The following is a 15,512-nucleotide window of genomic DNA, read 5'->3' on the forward strand; positions in this document are numbered from 1 at the left end:
TGACATGGTTATTCCTAGGAGAGCAAGTTTAAAGGTGTCTTAGGAGTCTCTAGGAGAACTTGTCTACTTTATTGTTAAAATTGTACCCTTTAATACAAAAGGGTAAAAATAATACTGAGCACATTGGCCAAAAGTCTATGATTAGTAGTTTAACCGTGAGTTACCTGTTTTCAAGATGAATGTCTAAACATGAAATTGAGATTACACATTCCTTCTAAGCTTGCTTTCTACAGTCTGTGAGAGTTCAGTTAAACTTTCCACAACCAAGCAAGGCCATTTATTTCCACTGTTTACAGTTAAAACTATGGGTATGTGCAACCATATGCGTACCCAGTGATGAGAAGAAAGCACACCACTGTTGAATTTATAATTGTGCTGCTTCAGATGCCCTTGTGAACTTGGACATGAGATCTAACATTTTAAAATGATCCTTGCTCCTCAAGGATCTTGTCTGATGCTTTTTCACACTTAAAGAAGCCATGTAATTCATTTTGGAGTCCCTATAGTAGAAAGGATAAAATGGTGTGATTTCTCCTTGATTCAGTAGCCTGATCCCAGGAAGCATGTCAGCATGAAGGAAGTGAAAAGGCCAAAGGGTAAATCTTTCTAAGCAGGTCCACGAGAGTGGAGCTAATAGAGGCGCTATGCTCCTTAGTGTTTTTATGGGTTATAATCCTTCCTCCCTCGTTTCTGTAATGTGTTCTGTGCTTCCTCTTCACTGGGGGGGAGAAACAGTTGCTAATAAACCTTCTAATCTAATTGAGGGAACAGGGGAGGGGGTCCAAGAAATAGGCTTCCTTCACAAATTTTTTCTTTTTCAGAAAAAAAAAAAAGATCCCTGTTGCTTTGAACAGGTTTGGAGGGTTGAAATTTTGAGAAACTGAAGTAATATATTTGCTTCAGATATGGGGATCTAAGTAAAGACGGGCAGCAAGAGTGGGTCTCCAGCCTCGAGTAATTGCATGTGGGCAGCAGAGCTGGAACAGTACTGCAGTTTGAGGATCGTTGAGATTATAACGGATCAATGGCTTTCTTGATTGAAAGGTAAAACAGCGCTGGAAAAAACAGTTTTGCGAGCAACCTGCCTTATGCGTGATTGCTGCAAAGAAACTTAACTGTCTCTCTTTCCAACCTTCTCTGTGATGTCTCTCTTTCTGCCTCCTCCTACCCCACTTGACACTCGTTTGCACGGATGTGCACGGAGACAGAGGAGACTGACTCTGAGAGTTGCTTTGCGCAAAATCCACTCCTTCTCTCTCCTCCCTCCTCTTCAGTCTCTGGATCCCTCGCAGCGCGCGCTCCCTCCCTTCCACCCAGTGAGCACAGCTTTGGGATGCTAGGGTTTCGCCTCGGTGTACTTCTAAGGTGGGAGGGGGCTACAAGCAGAGAAGACTACCAATTGCCCAGATGCTCCCTTCTGCCTGCCGCTCGTCTCTCGTTCCGCTAGGGCTGGTTGGTGCAAGAAACTGACCGAGCCTAGGCAGCTGGGAGAGGAAGAGGCTGAGAGGCGCGTGGAACCCGAAAAGTCTGGGAGCTCTGTTACTGCCTAGAGTCCTCAGCAGGCCTTCAGCACCATGGACAGCCACACCGGCCCAGGGAACACCAGCGACTGTTCGGACCCCTTGGCTCAGGCGAGTTGCTCCCCAGCACCTGGCTCCTGGCTCAACTTGTCCCATGTAGATGGCAACCAGTCCGACCCATGCGGTCTGAACCGCACCGGGCTTGGCGGGAGCGACAGCCTGTGCCCTCCGACCGGCAGTCCTTCCATGGTCACAGCCATTACCATCATGGCCCTCTACTCCATCGTGTGTGTGGTGGGCCTCTTCGGAAACTTCCTGGTCATGTACGTGATTGTCAGGTAAGGACAGTTCTGAGTGCCTAGCTCAGCAGGGGGAAGAAGGGGACAAAGTCTATGAATGGCAGAGAAGTAAATAAGGTACAAAGAGGGGGGTGATTTAAATAGAGCACTTACAGCTCTGTTCCTGTTATGAACTTTCACTTTTCTAGGGATTTTTTTCCTCCCTCCCTTGGTAAAGCAGTGTTAAAATTTCCAAGACCAAGATGTTTCTTTGGCCAAGGCTATTAAGATATGGGGTGGGAGGTTCCATCTTAGATCCCCTTCTTATTCTAAGCCAATAGGGTCTTTGAAACACATCTTACTGTCAACCATCTCTCTGCGAGCTATTAGAAGGAGTTGTGAAAAGTGAGAGGGGAAAATTCTTCTTAGCTTTCCCCTAATTAAAGAGCAGAGGCTTCTCAGTAGGTTAAAGAGATGAGCTTGCTAACTTTCTTAGACCTGCTGATTTCGGCTGGACCACGGCTGTACCCCTTCTCCTGGGTTCTGGGAGTATTTATCTTTACTCTTCTCCCATCCTGAGGCTGCGCCAGGTGGAGGGAGCTTTCCTGGCACCTCTCCAGGGCAGAGTACCTTAGATACAGCAAGCATACTGTTGTGATGTTTAGCCCAGTTTGCACTCTCCTCCTGCACTCAGTTCTGCTCAGGGGGTCCTGAATGCCATCTGGAACGACTGGGTGGGCAGCTCAGGGCACAAACTAGTTTTCAGTGCTTGCAAACACCGGGGTCAATTAGGGAAGATAAAAGGCAACAGCATTCTGTGTTACGGAGAGTTGTTCAGGGCGGTGTAGAGAGGAAAGTATCTCTTAACTAGTGAAATTACTCCCAAAGAGTTTGAGGTCTACTTTGTGTTACTTGGGGGTATTCCAGATGAATTTGGCAAAGGGCGAGCAAGGTCTCAGTACTGAGAGTGATACTGAGTGTGCTGGTCCTGAGTTACATGTTCAGTTCCGGCCTGTTAATGTGAAGTAGTTGCATAAACCCACTTTTGTTAGGGTAGATGGATATCCCCGTCACTTTAAAATGGCTCCTCATTTGAGTTCTTCTTCCCAGTGGGGTTATGTGGCATCCTGAGCATGGCACTTTCGTGTCTAGTTGCAGTATTTGCCTCACCTACTCAGCACACATGTCACAGGCTTCAGCAGAGCACTCGGAGTCACCGGAAGATCATTTCCCTCATTATGCCTTTGTTCCCAAGGTACTGCAAATTGCCTGTCTGATTTCTTTAATTAATGATTGTTTAAAGTAAAGCGGATTTCTCTGATCTCTGGGCACAGACTATGTCCCTGAGAAAAGAGCACCATCTATTGAGAGGAAGTTTAACAGCAGAAGGAAAGATAGAGGGAGGAAATCAATACAAAAATGTATGCTTTAACACATTTACTTTCCATAATTCAGCACAGAGATTAAAAACCAGTCTCACCCCACAGCTAAGGCGGTAATTAAAATGTGGCTTTTGGTAAGGACAATATGCTGTTCATTGTTCCTTGGGGGAAAACAGAATCACAGAATCATAAAATGAAAGAACTAGAAGGGACTGGTATGTGTTGTGAGACAACACAAAGAAAACAATTTTTTTTAACCAACGAAAGATATTCAGTAGTTCAACACCCCTGGGTGTCACTCAGCTCATAGCACTTTCTGTTTATTATTATATAAATTGATAATTTGAGCTAATCTCCTTGCTAGATTAGATTAACAGAGGAGGCTTTGTTTATAGTAACGGTGAAATAACAAAACACTCTGATTTATGTGTGAGTTCTTGGGTTTAAAAGGTGTGAAACAACTGCTAAAGCATCCAGTAGCCTTTTCTCCTTTTTAGTCTCAGCATCCTCCTTCCTCATTTTTATTCCCTTTGGCTTCTATTTTTCTATAGAGCTGGTAGTCGCAGAGGAAGCAGCTGGAGCAGACAGAATTTGGTCTTTTCCCAGTGCTGAGTGGGTTGCTGGCTGGGTGAATTCATTTTGAAGGCATTACCTCTCACTTGTTCACTTGGCGACACATGGTGACACTGTCTCTCACTGAGAACACGGCACTATGCTTTATTCTCTGTACTGAAAGTTCCGACAAAGGCAGTTCTATTTGAAAGGTCAACCCAAACACCCACCTGTGGCAGCCAGATCAGGTGCTTAAGTCCGGGGACAGATAACTTTCTTGGAATAAGACTCTGAAACAGGAAAAATAGGCAGTTTAGGATGATGTGTGAGGTGCTGGTAAAGTATCTGTGGGTTGAGGAAACTGTGCCTAGGTAGCTGCGCATATTTAACTGGCTGCCCATAGGTTGTAGTGTCCAGGTCATCTCAGGGGCTGTGTGGCTCTTTTACAAAAGAAAATTACAATAATGAGTCCATGAAGTAATAAAAGGAGCTCACTTACATCTACTGCTTAAAACAACAAATACGATTAAGTAGTCACAGAGCTACAGCTGCTGGCAAGGTGAAGGTAGTATCTTCCAGAATCACTTAGTATTTTGAGTGAATCACAGATTACTATAACAACAACAGTGATGAGAAGAACGGTGATGCCAATGATGCGATTAACGCCTCTATTTTCTCAGGACTGTCCTCGTTATTCCTTCCACAACACCATCAATGAGCCAGTCCTAAGTAGGATTCTTATAAAGTTCTGCTCTAAGAAATGTAAAAAAAAAAAAAAGTAAAGAGGATGCTGTCCTGGGTCAAAGATGTGAAGTACAAACATGACTCCATAGAAACATCATAGGTAACCATTACCTAAGGAGACCTTTGGCTTTAAAGAGAGGAAAAAATGCTTTGTTCATGCACGTTATTTATGCCAAAGAGGAGTCAGTATTGTGGATTGATAGCAGTGATTCACAGATCAAATACACACAGAGATATGTATGTGTGTGCATAAATGCACATGCAACTCCATCAGCTTTGAATCGAGACCCGATTGCTACTGTCACCATGGAAATAAAAAAAAAAGTAAAAAAAAAAAAGAAATGAATACAGTGGTTTTCATCATTCATCATACTCTGCAAAGTCTCCATGGCTACCATAGTATTGCTATGAGCCTTTGGTTGAAACACATCAGGTAATCAATACATGAACCTGTTCCATGTATGTCTCTATTTAAGGATATCCTGTTTAATAAACATAATAGATCAGTTTCCACCAAACTCACAGCCCATCATGCACATCTGAAGTCATCTTTACACGAAGTCTAATATACATGCTTCCCACATAAGTCACCTAACCGCTTTCTTGTGCTTTGGATACTAGAGGGCATTTTATCACTATACATGGTGGCATTTTCAGCAGCAAAGTTGCTGTGGTTGATGAAAACTAGGGAGGCCTCAGAAACCATGCTGACACTTCCATCTAGAGCTTTCTACTTCTTGCATGATCCGCGGAATAATTCACAAAGGAGAGGGGGAAAGCAAAGAATTTGGGAGTACATTCCATCACACAGCGTAGGTAACTCCCAAGAGGAAGTCAGGGCTACACGAGGGAATGTAAGACACCAGGCATTTTGGACAGCTCTGTCTTATAGGCAAGCATTCATGGAGTGGATTATTCATGAATTCCAGTGGGGGAGGGAGGATATTTCTGGAATAGGGATTATTACATTCTTTTCTATCCTTCTATGGAGTTTGGGGATGTGTCATAGCATGACGGGAACAGCCAATTCTTGAAGGCTAACACTAAGGTACCAGACTGAAACACAGCACAGTTAGTGGGGGACTTGGTCAGTTGTGGTGTTCCCTGATAGTTTGGGTAGTCTTGGCTTTTACTGTTTGAGCAATCCCATCACAGTCAGCTGTGTCACCGCTCTGTGGTTGCTCTGCCTCCAGCCGCCATGGCGCGTGCCTCCATTTTCGCTCTACCTAGCTGTCCTGCTTCAGACTCAAACAAAACCTACAGAGAAACCAAAGAGGCAAAGCTAATGTCCAGAGTGGATGCTGGCTCACAGCAAGAGAGCCGAGAAGCAGACCACCACCTTGTGTGGAGTCACCAGGGAATTTACAGAGCCCTTCAAGTAATTCAGAGCTCTCTACAAACCCACACACAAGCTCTAAAATGGGTGCAAAAACCCACGAGTACATTTTTTTAAAAGGCCCAAATAATTTCAGTCAAGTCTCCTCTGCAGTTTCCTCCTGGAATAAAGATTGATGGAATACATAGCAATCTTCAAGGAAATAATGTCAATTCTTGGTATCCAAAGGGGATGTGACTCGAGGACTCCTTGATATTTATGGAAATATCAAGTCCAGAAGCCCCAAGCTTTCGTGTTAAATGGTCCGGTATTAGCCTTCGAATTTGATACTGTAAACAATCTCTTGATTGAGTGTAATCCTAATATAATGGAAGTGCTATACAAATAGAAGGCATGCTGTACTGGTTAGGGAATAACAAGAAAAGAAATCTGTGCAGGGGGAGTACAGTACTACAAAATCTCCCAAATAGTTTTGAGCCACAATTGCTTAAGTCTACAGAGAATTCTGATACTCAGAACCTCCTCAAATAAGGCAATCAAGAAGCTCGGCTGTGCATCACACACAGCAGCAAGCTCACCACCCAGAGACGAGTTCCACGCTTGGATCACACACTGCCGTCAACTGCAACAGTATGAAAGCCAGGTAAACTCCCACAGTCCCCTCACCGGTTTGGTACCAGGTAGCTCAGTGCACCACACACATTCAAAAACAGGCACGGCATAATTTATCTTGTATATTGGAGCAAACCTATTAAAATTAACTTATTTGCATATATTTCTAAAGACAGTGGGTTAAGTAAAGTTAGAATTGCGTGATGGGAACATAGGATGTCTGCAGACATAACGTAGAATTTGGTTCCATTATCTAAAGTCTTACGCTTTATTTCCAATGCAGTTCTAAAGCAAAAGGAGGAAATTGTCTAATAAATAGTAACTAGTGTATAGCTCCATCATCTCAAGGATTTGATAGCTACATTTAGCACATGTTAAAATCTTTGTCCTAATTTTTAATGGTGCCTTTATCAGGGCTCTGCCTGCAACTTAGTGGCTCTGGTTCTGTAAACCCATCTGCTCTCTCCAACTCTGAGGATGGTAGGAATATACAATTAGCTACAGAGTCAATCAGGAACAATAAAACCTGTTTTAATACCCTAAATGCTCTCATTAGACAGAGCAAAATTTGAATTTAAACTACGCCAAGGTAAGGATTCACCTCAATTTGAAGCACCCAGATGCACATATGCCACTTGCCCAAGAGATGAAAGGTCACTTGTCCACCATTCCTTTAAAAAGTCTAGAAAATAAATGGTTTGTTTCCACAACCTGATGATCCTGGTTCTAATATTTCCACTCTGTCATTATAGGTTAGTAGAGGACATGGACATCATGGAAATAAGTGAGAACAATTCTGTCTCAATAAAACTTTATATGGACACTGCAATTTGAACTTCTATATTGGGATCGTATGCCTTGAAATGTTTTTCTTTTTATTTTTTTTTTCAACCACTTTTTAAAAAATCATTCTTTGCTAACAAATCAGAGAGAGAACTGGTAGGCTAGATTTAGTCCATAAGATCTCATTCGTCAAAGGCTGGTAAGGAGGTATAAATTTTTCGACTCATGCCTTGGTCATATTCATAATAGATACAGAGAGAAAATTTTGTTGCAATAATGTATTTTTCAAGCTCAGAAAATATTAAGAGAAAGAGGTAACAATGCAGGTTCCACAGACAGTTCTGACATGAATCATTGCTTTTCCTGCACTGATGCTCATGTTGGGTTCTAGTGACAGCCACGTGAGGTTGCCTCAGTATCTCCCCAGACTTCCATTGGTCCAAATGATTGCCAACATTCCTGACCACCTTTAGCCAGTGACTAAGGCTGAGTGCTAAGAGAAGAGGGTTTCCTAAAGGTTTCCCTCTCTTAAATACTCTTTGTGCTCATTTTTATTCCAGGCAACTAGAAAACGCTTTTGCACAGCGTTTTCTCCTGCAGTCACTTGGAGGCTTTGGGGAATAACTGAAAGTGTCTTCGCACATATAAAAATCTACCCTCAAAGCCACTTATGCCTGCATACAAGCCATCTTGAACCCACGCTGTATGGTCAGGCGAAGATTGGCAGATTCTAGATGCCACTTGGGCTTTTTACAATTGATTTATTTCATTATTGATAGATATTTAAGCCCTTCTTCCCTCTGTTTTTACATACATTGTTCACACATAAAATGAGGTTTATTATGACAGTTTCACAGTGCACATAATCGCAATCTCCTGACTCTTTTCTGTTCCATCCTCACACACACTGATCATCTTCTTCCTAAATGGTCCAAGTTTCATGTTTGTTTCATGAGGACCCATTTGATTTCATTTATGTTGCTTACACAAGCACTGGCAATATTTAAGTGGCTACCCCACTGGAGAGGATGCCTCTCCCTCCCTCATCAATGAATAATTGCTTTTAGATTCTCAGGAAGGGGCAGGGTCCCATGACCCTATCAACATCTATGACATTGGAAACACAGAAGCTGCATGGTTTCTTCTCTGTTTTTCTTTCTGACTTATGCAGCAGTTATATTTTAAACATGTGTTTACTATAGTTCTCAAAAGTTGTTTTGAACACCGTCACTTCCTTTATTTAAGTCTCTTCAGCTGGCTAAAGAGGAACCGTTAGCAGAGCCCCAGGTGTTCTGAGGCTGTGGTGATTCCTGATTTGATCCATCATTTTTTTTTCAATGACTCTGTGTACATTGTTTGAAATCCTCTTCCCTACTTGATTCCATGCCTTGGCAGTCTCATCCATCCACACATAAATGATTGATCCTTTGATCAGTGTTGCCCAGAAGACATCTTCTTGTGGATATAGTAGTTCTTTAGCTTAGGTAAATGACCATAGGCCAAAATCTGCACGGAGAGCTAAGTTTCAGTAGCATTGTATCTGGATGACACAGGGCCTACTAAAAACGAATTCTCTTTCTCAAATGTTCTTAAGTGAGAATTAGATCTAAGTTCTAACAAGGAACCCAGTCTACATAAAAAAAAAAAGGATAATAAAATTTGATTTTTTCCCCTTTAACTAACCGTGGAACACCACCGCCATTGCACAAAACCTTATAACACCATTAAGCACATAGGAGAAGCTTTCTGGGTCTTCCAGAATAATGGTTCTCACTCTTGGTTGCAAATCAACATTACCTAAGAAGTTCTTTTTGAAAAGAAGTGAGAAGAGGGAAAAAAAAGGAAGAGGAGGAAGGGAGAGGGGCAGGGGAGCAGGAGGAGAGACCCTCACCCATAGAGGACTAATTAATCCACAGTTTCTGAAAGCCACCTCTAGGAACTGGCATTTAGAAAGCACTCCCATGTTTCTACCCTGTATCAAAGCTCCTGCAGCTCCAGATGGCCCACCACGCTAATCTTGTGGATGAGAAACTGAGTCTTGTTTTAAGGGGGATCTAAAAGATCTGAACTCCCTAGGAGGGTGTATATACTGCAGCTAGTAAATTAACTTCCAGGTGACCTGAAGCCCAAGGTGTTTTAAATTTTTCCTTAAATGTGGCCCCCTGGTTCTCTTCAGAACAGATATGATAGATAGAGTGCTAACCCTTGGAGCAAAGGGGCATGTTTGATTCTCTGCCCATTATAAAATGTGTGTGCCAGTTACCCAAAATACTTGAATCTTATTAGCTAGTGATTTATAAAGAATACTAACCATATTAAACCTCACATGAATTTCAGATATAATTTGGATACTAAAGTAAAAATCTTTGCTTACTCTGTCGATTTGCTTACTTTGTCGATTGCTTTCAAACTTCTTCACCTTTCAGCTCCACAGGACACAGGTCATCATCGTCAGCATGGTAGCATGCACCCAGAACCTTTACTTACATTACGTCACAATTTTCATTCATTTAAAAATATTTATCTGTAGATTATCTTGTTAGCCTATAGAAACAAGGAAAGCATCACATGATATCACCCCAGTCAGTCTTCTTGTCTTTTCTACTAACATTTTCTCACTCCGAGTCTAATAAACTCAGAGGGGAGAGGAAATACAAACCAAAATTTTAAACAAAATATGCCATGAATTGAAAGCCAGCTTTGGCTACCTGATGAGTTCCAGGCCAGACTGAGAAAATGTTTCCAAAAATATCAAACGATTTGCTAATCCGATATTTAAATATCTCTATTTTAAGTTTGTATGGCAATAAAAGGTAAGTCCTGAAAGCATGGGATAAAAGTACTTAACCAAGTAAGAGTTCATCTGAGTCAGAAAAAAAATTACTTATATCCACAGCTCTGTCTTCATTTTAGCTTTGGAAATTCAGGCATTAAAACATCATCCCAAGAAGAATCACCTGACTTCTATTGAGTCTTACTCTCTAGTCTAAATGAAATAAGTTTTTTTTAAAAAATGCAGTGCTTCTAGGAGATAAGAGGAGGTTCTATGACCTCACCTGTCTGCTTATTCCAAATAAATAATCATAGTGGATTTTCCCAAAACTTGAAAACAACGTCTATCAACTGCCAAAATCAAGTCAGCAAACTCTACAAATAAAGCAAGCATTGGGTGTAGTGTGGAATCACACGCTAGAGGCACACTGTGCTCTTTCAGAACTAAGTCTCTTTGAGGAACAGCAGAGGAAGGGAAGGAAGGAAAGGTTGTTTTGTTTTCAACACTCTTCCCTTGAAGCTCTGGGTTCCGTGCCAGGGTGAGGTTGAACTTTCTGTGGGGGAAGATTAAATGTTAATTGAAAAATGCTGCCAGAGCTACAACCTGAACATCAGCACCTGACTGTGCTTGCCAAGAAGAATAAAGGAAATTATTACTGATGTGATTTCATTCCTATGCATGCCCCATCAGCTCTGGAAAGAAAAGCACATGGATTGAGTGAAATTAAACATGAGTTTGCTTCCTATGATGGTCTAAGGTTGCTTAAAAAAAATAAGTGACTGTATTAAAAGCAGACAGCACTAATAAAGAACCTTCTATTATCTTTTTCCTTCTGATGAAAAAAGAAAGTCAATTAACCCTTTGTGAAAATAAATCATGTGTCCCAGGATTAAACTTGGTGCCTTAAAACTGTATAGATTTTTAAAGTCTTCATTATATTGAATAGTAGAGTTCTCACAAAAACGTTAAGTATAACCAAGGAACAAAATGTTGGGTTTGGGGAGGTGGTTGTTGGAGACAGGCTCTTACGTAGCCCAGGCTGGCCCTAAATTCTCTTTAGAGTTCAAGAATGACCTCGAGGCCCTGGTCCTCCTGCCACTCTTTCCCACATCCTGGTATTACTAGTGTGTGAGGCCACACCAGGTAGAAATTATTTACCAGCCGTCTGAAGTCTTCGTCCCTATTTGAGCACACTCTTCACGTGCATTTAGAAGGTGGAGTCTTGCTGAAGGCAACACACTGAAGGCAGGCTGTGAGGGCCGCAGGCTGCCCTGAGCCATGGCCCCACCCTCTCTCTGCAACATCTCGTGGTTCCAGATGCAGGCTCTGCATCCTGCCCCAGCCACTTCTCCACAATGGTCCCTCCGAAACCATAAGCTCCCTAATAAACTCTTCCTCCTATAACTTGTCTTGATCATGGTGTTTTATCACAGCAACAGAAAAGCAACCGATACGCAGGGTGATACTAAAGAAGATCAAACATAATTAGTTGTTATGTCGGTTGAGCACTAACTATGAGCAAAGCACTCTCTTTGAGGTACCAGACTTAGCTCGGAGCAGGCAAATGAGATGGCAACTTTCTTTTTCTCCGAAGTGGAGGCTAAGGGAGAAGATAAACCATTTAACCAGCTCGCAAAAGTTCAGTTATGATCTGACAATACTTCCACATGCTATTGTTACTAGCATTTCATATCTGTGACCAGCAGAGCTGATATGTCAATAAATGATCAGGAGACAGCTGCTGTGCCAGGCTGAGCATTGAAGAACCATAGCTTTTCCATATAAGTCTCTCTCTCTCTCTCTCTCTCTCTCTCTCTCTCTCTCTCTCTCTCTCTCTCTCTCTCACACACACACACACACACACACACACACACACACACACACACACACATGCACCAGACATTTCCAGTTTGATGAAAACAAGTCTGAAGGATAGAGATTGCCTTTTCTATCTTTTCGCTCTTACATTTAAACCCCAATAGGGCCATGAGATGTGAGGCAGCTGAACTGTTCTAGTACACTAAATTATTATAATATTTTTATTTAACTATAAAGTTTATTTTAAAATGAAAACTTGTAAATGTGAAAGGCATCACATACCAGTCTTAGCCAGAAGTTATATTATCCTAATCATTAACCTAATAGTACCCCAAAGTCTATACAACTAAATAACCTCTGCACAGTCAGAATTGGCATTAGAAATGGAAAGTGTACAACTTCACCTTCATTTTAATATTTTATGTACTTATCTACCACCTCACCCCCTCAAAAAAGCATAGAACTAGGGTACCAGTTAGCTTAATCTGCTGTTTCACAACTCGGGTCCATCACCTGCGTTAGGTCCTTCCCCACGCCCTTATATTCAGCCTTTCTTATTCTTTTTCATGCATGTTACAGTGCACCCATGAGTACATATGTCCATTATTGACGAGATTATACTATGTTAATGTTGCAGTCATTTTTAACCCTCTGCCTTTTTTTGGTGTCCTGTTTCTGGTTTGTGAAGTAACAGATCCAGGCTGAGTATGTAGCTCCATGGTTAGGAGGCATGACAGGCAACTGTGAGGCCATGGGTTCAATTCCCAGTATCATTGACAAGAAAAGAAAAAAATTGGAAAAGAAGGAATGAAACAATGTTTAGAAGGCTGCTCCTCATAAGCTAAGGACTAAAAGAAAATTGGAATTCTCTAAAGGAAAATTCTTGGGTCTGTAGAGATGGCTCAGTGGTTAAAGGCACACGCTGCTCTGAGGACTCAAGATGGGTTCCCAGTATCCCATATTGGGCAGCTTGCAACTACCTGGAACCCCAGGTCTTGAATATCTGATGTATTAGCCCCTCATTCCCAAGTACCAACTCGCACACAGACACGCATGCATACACATAATTCAAAGTAATAAAATAAATATTTTTAAAGGTAAGATGATTATTATAAAAGGAATTGCCATGGGTTGGTTTGGAAAAAAAAATTTTTTTGCACATTTATGCTGAAAGTCGGATGCTGATCGAGGAGTCTTTGTCACCGTTTTCCCACATCATTTGTCCAAGGATACCCATGGAGGGGTTCTGTAGAAGCCACAGTGACTAACAGAACTTGAATCTGGAGAAGTATCTAAAAATAAATAAATAAACTTATTCTGATGAAGAGCAGCAGCTTCATGCAAGGATTCTTGCTGAAGCATTCACCTAATTAAATGAAAAGACAAGCCTTTCTGCTCTGTATCTGTGTCTCCCAGATGAACCAGCAGATGGTGAGACTCGAGCAGGTTATCCGCTATCACTGCTAACTCCAGGTCACAGACATGTCTGTGTGAGTGCAGAGAGCCCAGGTACAGTGAGCATATGCCAAGACTACCACAGATCCCCCATCTCACCCTGACTTCTATCTAGAACTCTCCCCGGTCTTCCTCCTCCATCATCTCCCCATCCTCTTCTCCGTGGCTGGTGGAGTTATTCATGCACAGTATTAAAGCTGAGCCTCTTCATATCCCAGACACATTCCTTAGATAGATTATTCCATTTCATCCCGTATTTCCATTGCTTGGAAGCAGATTGGAAAGAAACGAGGTATCCCAAGAAATCGTCATTAAGTGGAATTCTGCTTTGTTGGTGGTGGACCATCTGCTAACGTTGAGAGCACAGTTCTTAGGTGTGAGTTTTTCACCTGAAACCCCAATGAAGGTATGCCTCACTGGGACAAAGAAGTAGGCATGGCAGCAGCTGTGCCAGCGGGTGAGTAGGGCAGGGCTTTCTCCACAGGGAGCAGGACGGCACCACAAGGAAATGCATGAGTGAGGTGCTTACGCTGAGACATGCATCACGCAGGGGTTTCTGGGTTGTGTCAGATGTCACAATGGCTACTGCACACCCAGCACAAATACCTGGTGCGCAGAGCTTGGGACAGTAAAGGAAGTGCCACTTTACTTCGCTGAGCAGAAAACGAAATGGCTACAAAATTACTAACATTTCCACATCTGTAAAGTTGAGTAACAAAACTTGTGGATTCCAACGCATCTCACGGAGGTTTATGTTTGATTTCGGAAAATGTAATAGCAGGCTGCTATAGACATTAGACTAACATTTTTGTTTCTGGAAAATGTTCGATTTAAGGCTAACCCCAAACTAATAGCTTCCTGTCACCATCAGAGACAAAACACTCAGCAAATGAGGCCAAAAAGATGACCCCTTGATATCATTTTTTGGCTACTCTCATTTAATCAAACACATTTTTATTAACTGCCGTATCCTAGCCACTCAGATGCTAACCCACTCCCCTCTCAGCATCGTCACAGATCCTCCCACACTCCCTCTGTCGTCATATCTACCCTTCCACTTTGAAACGACTTGGTTCCTGAAGGCCGCTCCAAAGCAGGACAGATGTGTCTTATTGGGAATCCACACTTACCAAAAAGAAATGTGAGAATGTGTTCCAAGAATGTATGCTACAGTGTTAACCACGAAGGGACTATTTGATTGGAAAACAAAGTAATGACCAAAATGTACATTTTATGAAAATTTAAAATACACATTTGGGTGTCAAGATCCTGTAAAACATTAAGTCTCATAAAATTTATATATAAAGTATAACAAGATTTTTAGCTGGGAGGAGCTGTGAGATATAACATTTTGATCACAAAATAAGAATATTAAATACATCAAACTGTTCTCAGAGCGGCCCATATACATTGATAGTGATTTATATTGTATCATATATGTACATATTTGTATAATTGATACATAATATATACATTATGCATATATACATGTACATATATTATGTATACATACATATTTCCAAACTCATATACATATATAAGTGTATATATTTTATGTACATATGTATTTTCAAACTCATCAGATTTTTTAAAATAAGCCATATGATAGGAAAATAAACAGTTACTACTGCAAAACTCAAAGGAGAACTTTTTAAAATAGTAGATTATCCTCAAAAGCCATGCAGTAGTGCATAGAGAGCCTTCACATGAAAATATGTGCTTGGAGTTTTCCTGTTAAAACCATACTTTTAGCATTTCTTTTTTGTGACTGAAACATTATTAGTGCCAAATGAGTCCATTCCAAGTTGGAAGCCAAGCCTGTGTTGGTTTAATAACCCCGTCGCACCGTAAGACTGAACTTCCAGCCTTTAAAAACTAATGGGACTTCCTCTCTTTGCCAAATTACTGGTTTATTCATGAATCATATTTTCCCCTAACAAATGCTATTAGATTCTCCACAGGGGAAGAGAAATACCTTCCAAAACTCTCTGCCTAAAAATACTTAGAAGAGAAAAAAAGCTCAATAAGCTGCTTTTTGTTTCCTAGAAAAAGTCCAGGTTGGCATGATATTTAAATTCAAAATAATTATGAAATTATTGGATGGAAAACAGTCATCATAAATGTGCAATTTTATGTAAATCAGGATCCCAGGGAGCTAAATTGCATTACCTTTATTTTTCTTTCAATTGGCCTCGAAAGCTGCTATTGCAGACACTAATGAAATGTTAAACTACTTAGGTAGCCGCAGGTATCTGGGCA

General features: G+C 41.4%; 1 protein-coding gene across 1 annotated transcript in view; it reads left to right on the forward strand.

Annotated features, from left to right (window-relative positions):
• Positions 1 to 1,287: 1,287 nt before the first annotated feature.
• The window catches only part of OPRM1 (opioid receptor mu 1), a 51,220-nt gene continuing 36,995 nt past the window's right edge, over positions 1,288 to 15,512 (forward strand). The window contains exon 1 of the mRNA XM_084777841.1: positions 1,288 to 1,858. Within this exon, the coding sequence (XP_084633967.1) occupies positions 1,575 to 1,858 (284 nt within the window). The 5' untranslated portion in view covers positions 1,288 to 1,574. The remainder of the gene's footprint in view (positions 1,859 to 15,512) is intronic.

This window comes from Acomys minous, assembly GCF_964271855.1.
Source record: "Acomys minous genome assembly, chromosome: 3".
NCBI lineage: Eukaryota > Metazoa > Chordata > Mammalia > Rodentia > Muridae > Acomys > Acomys minous.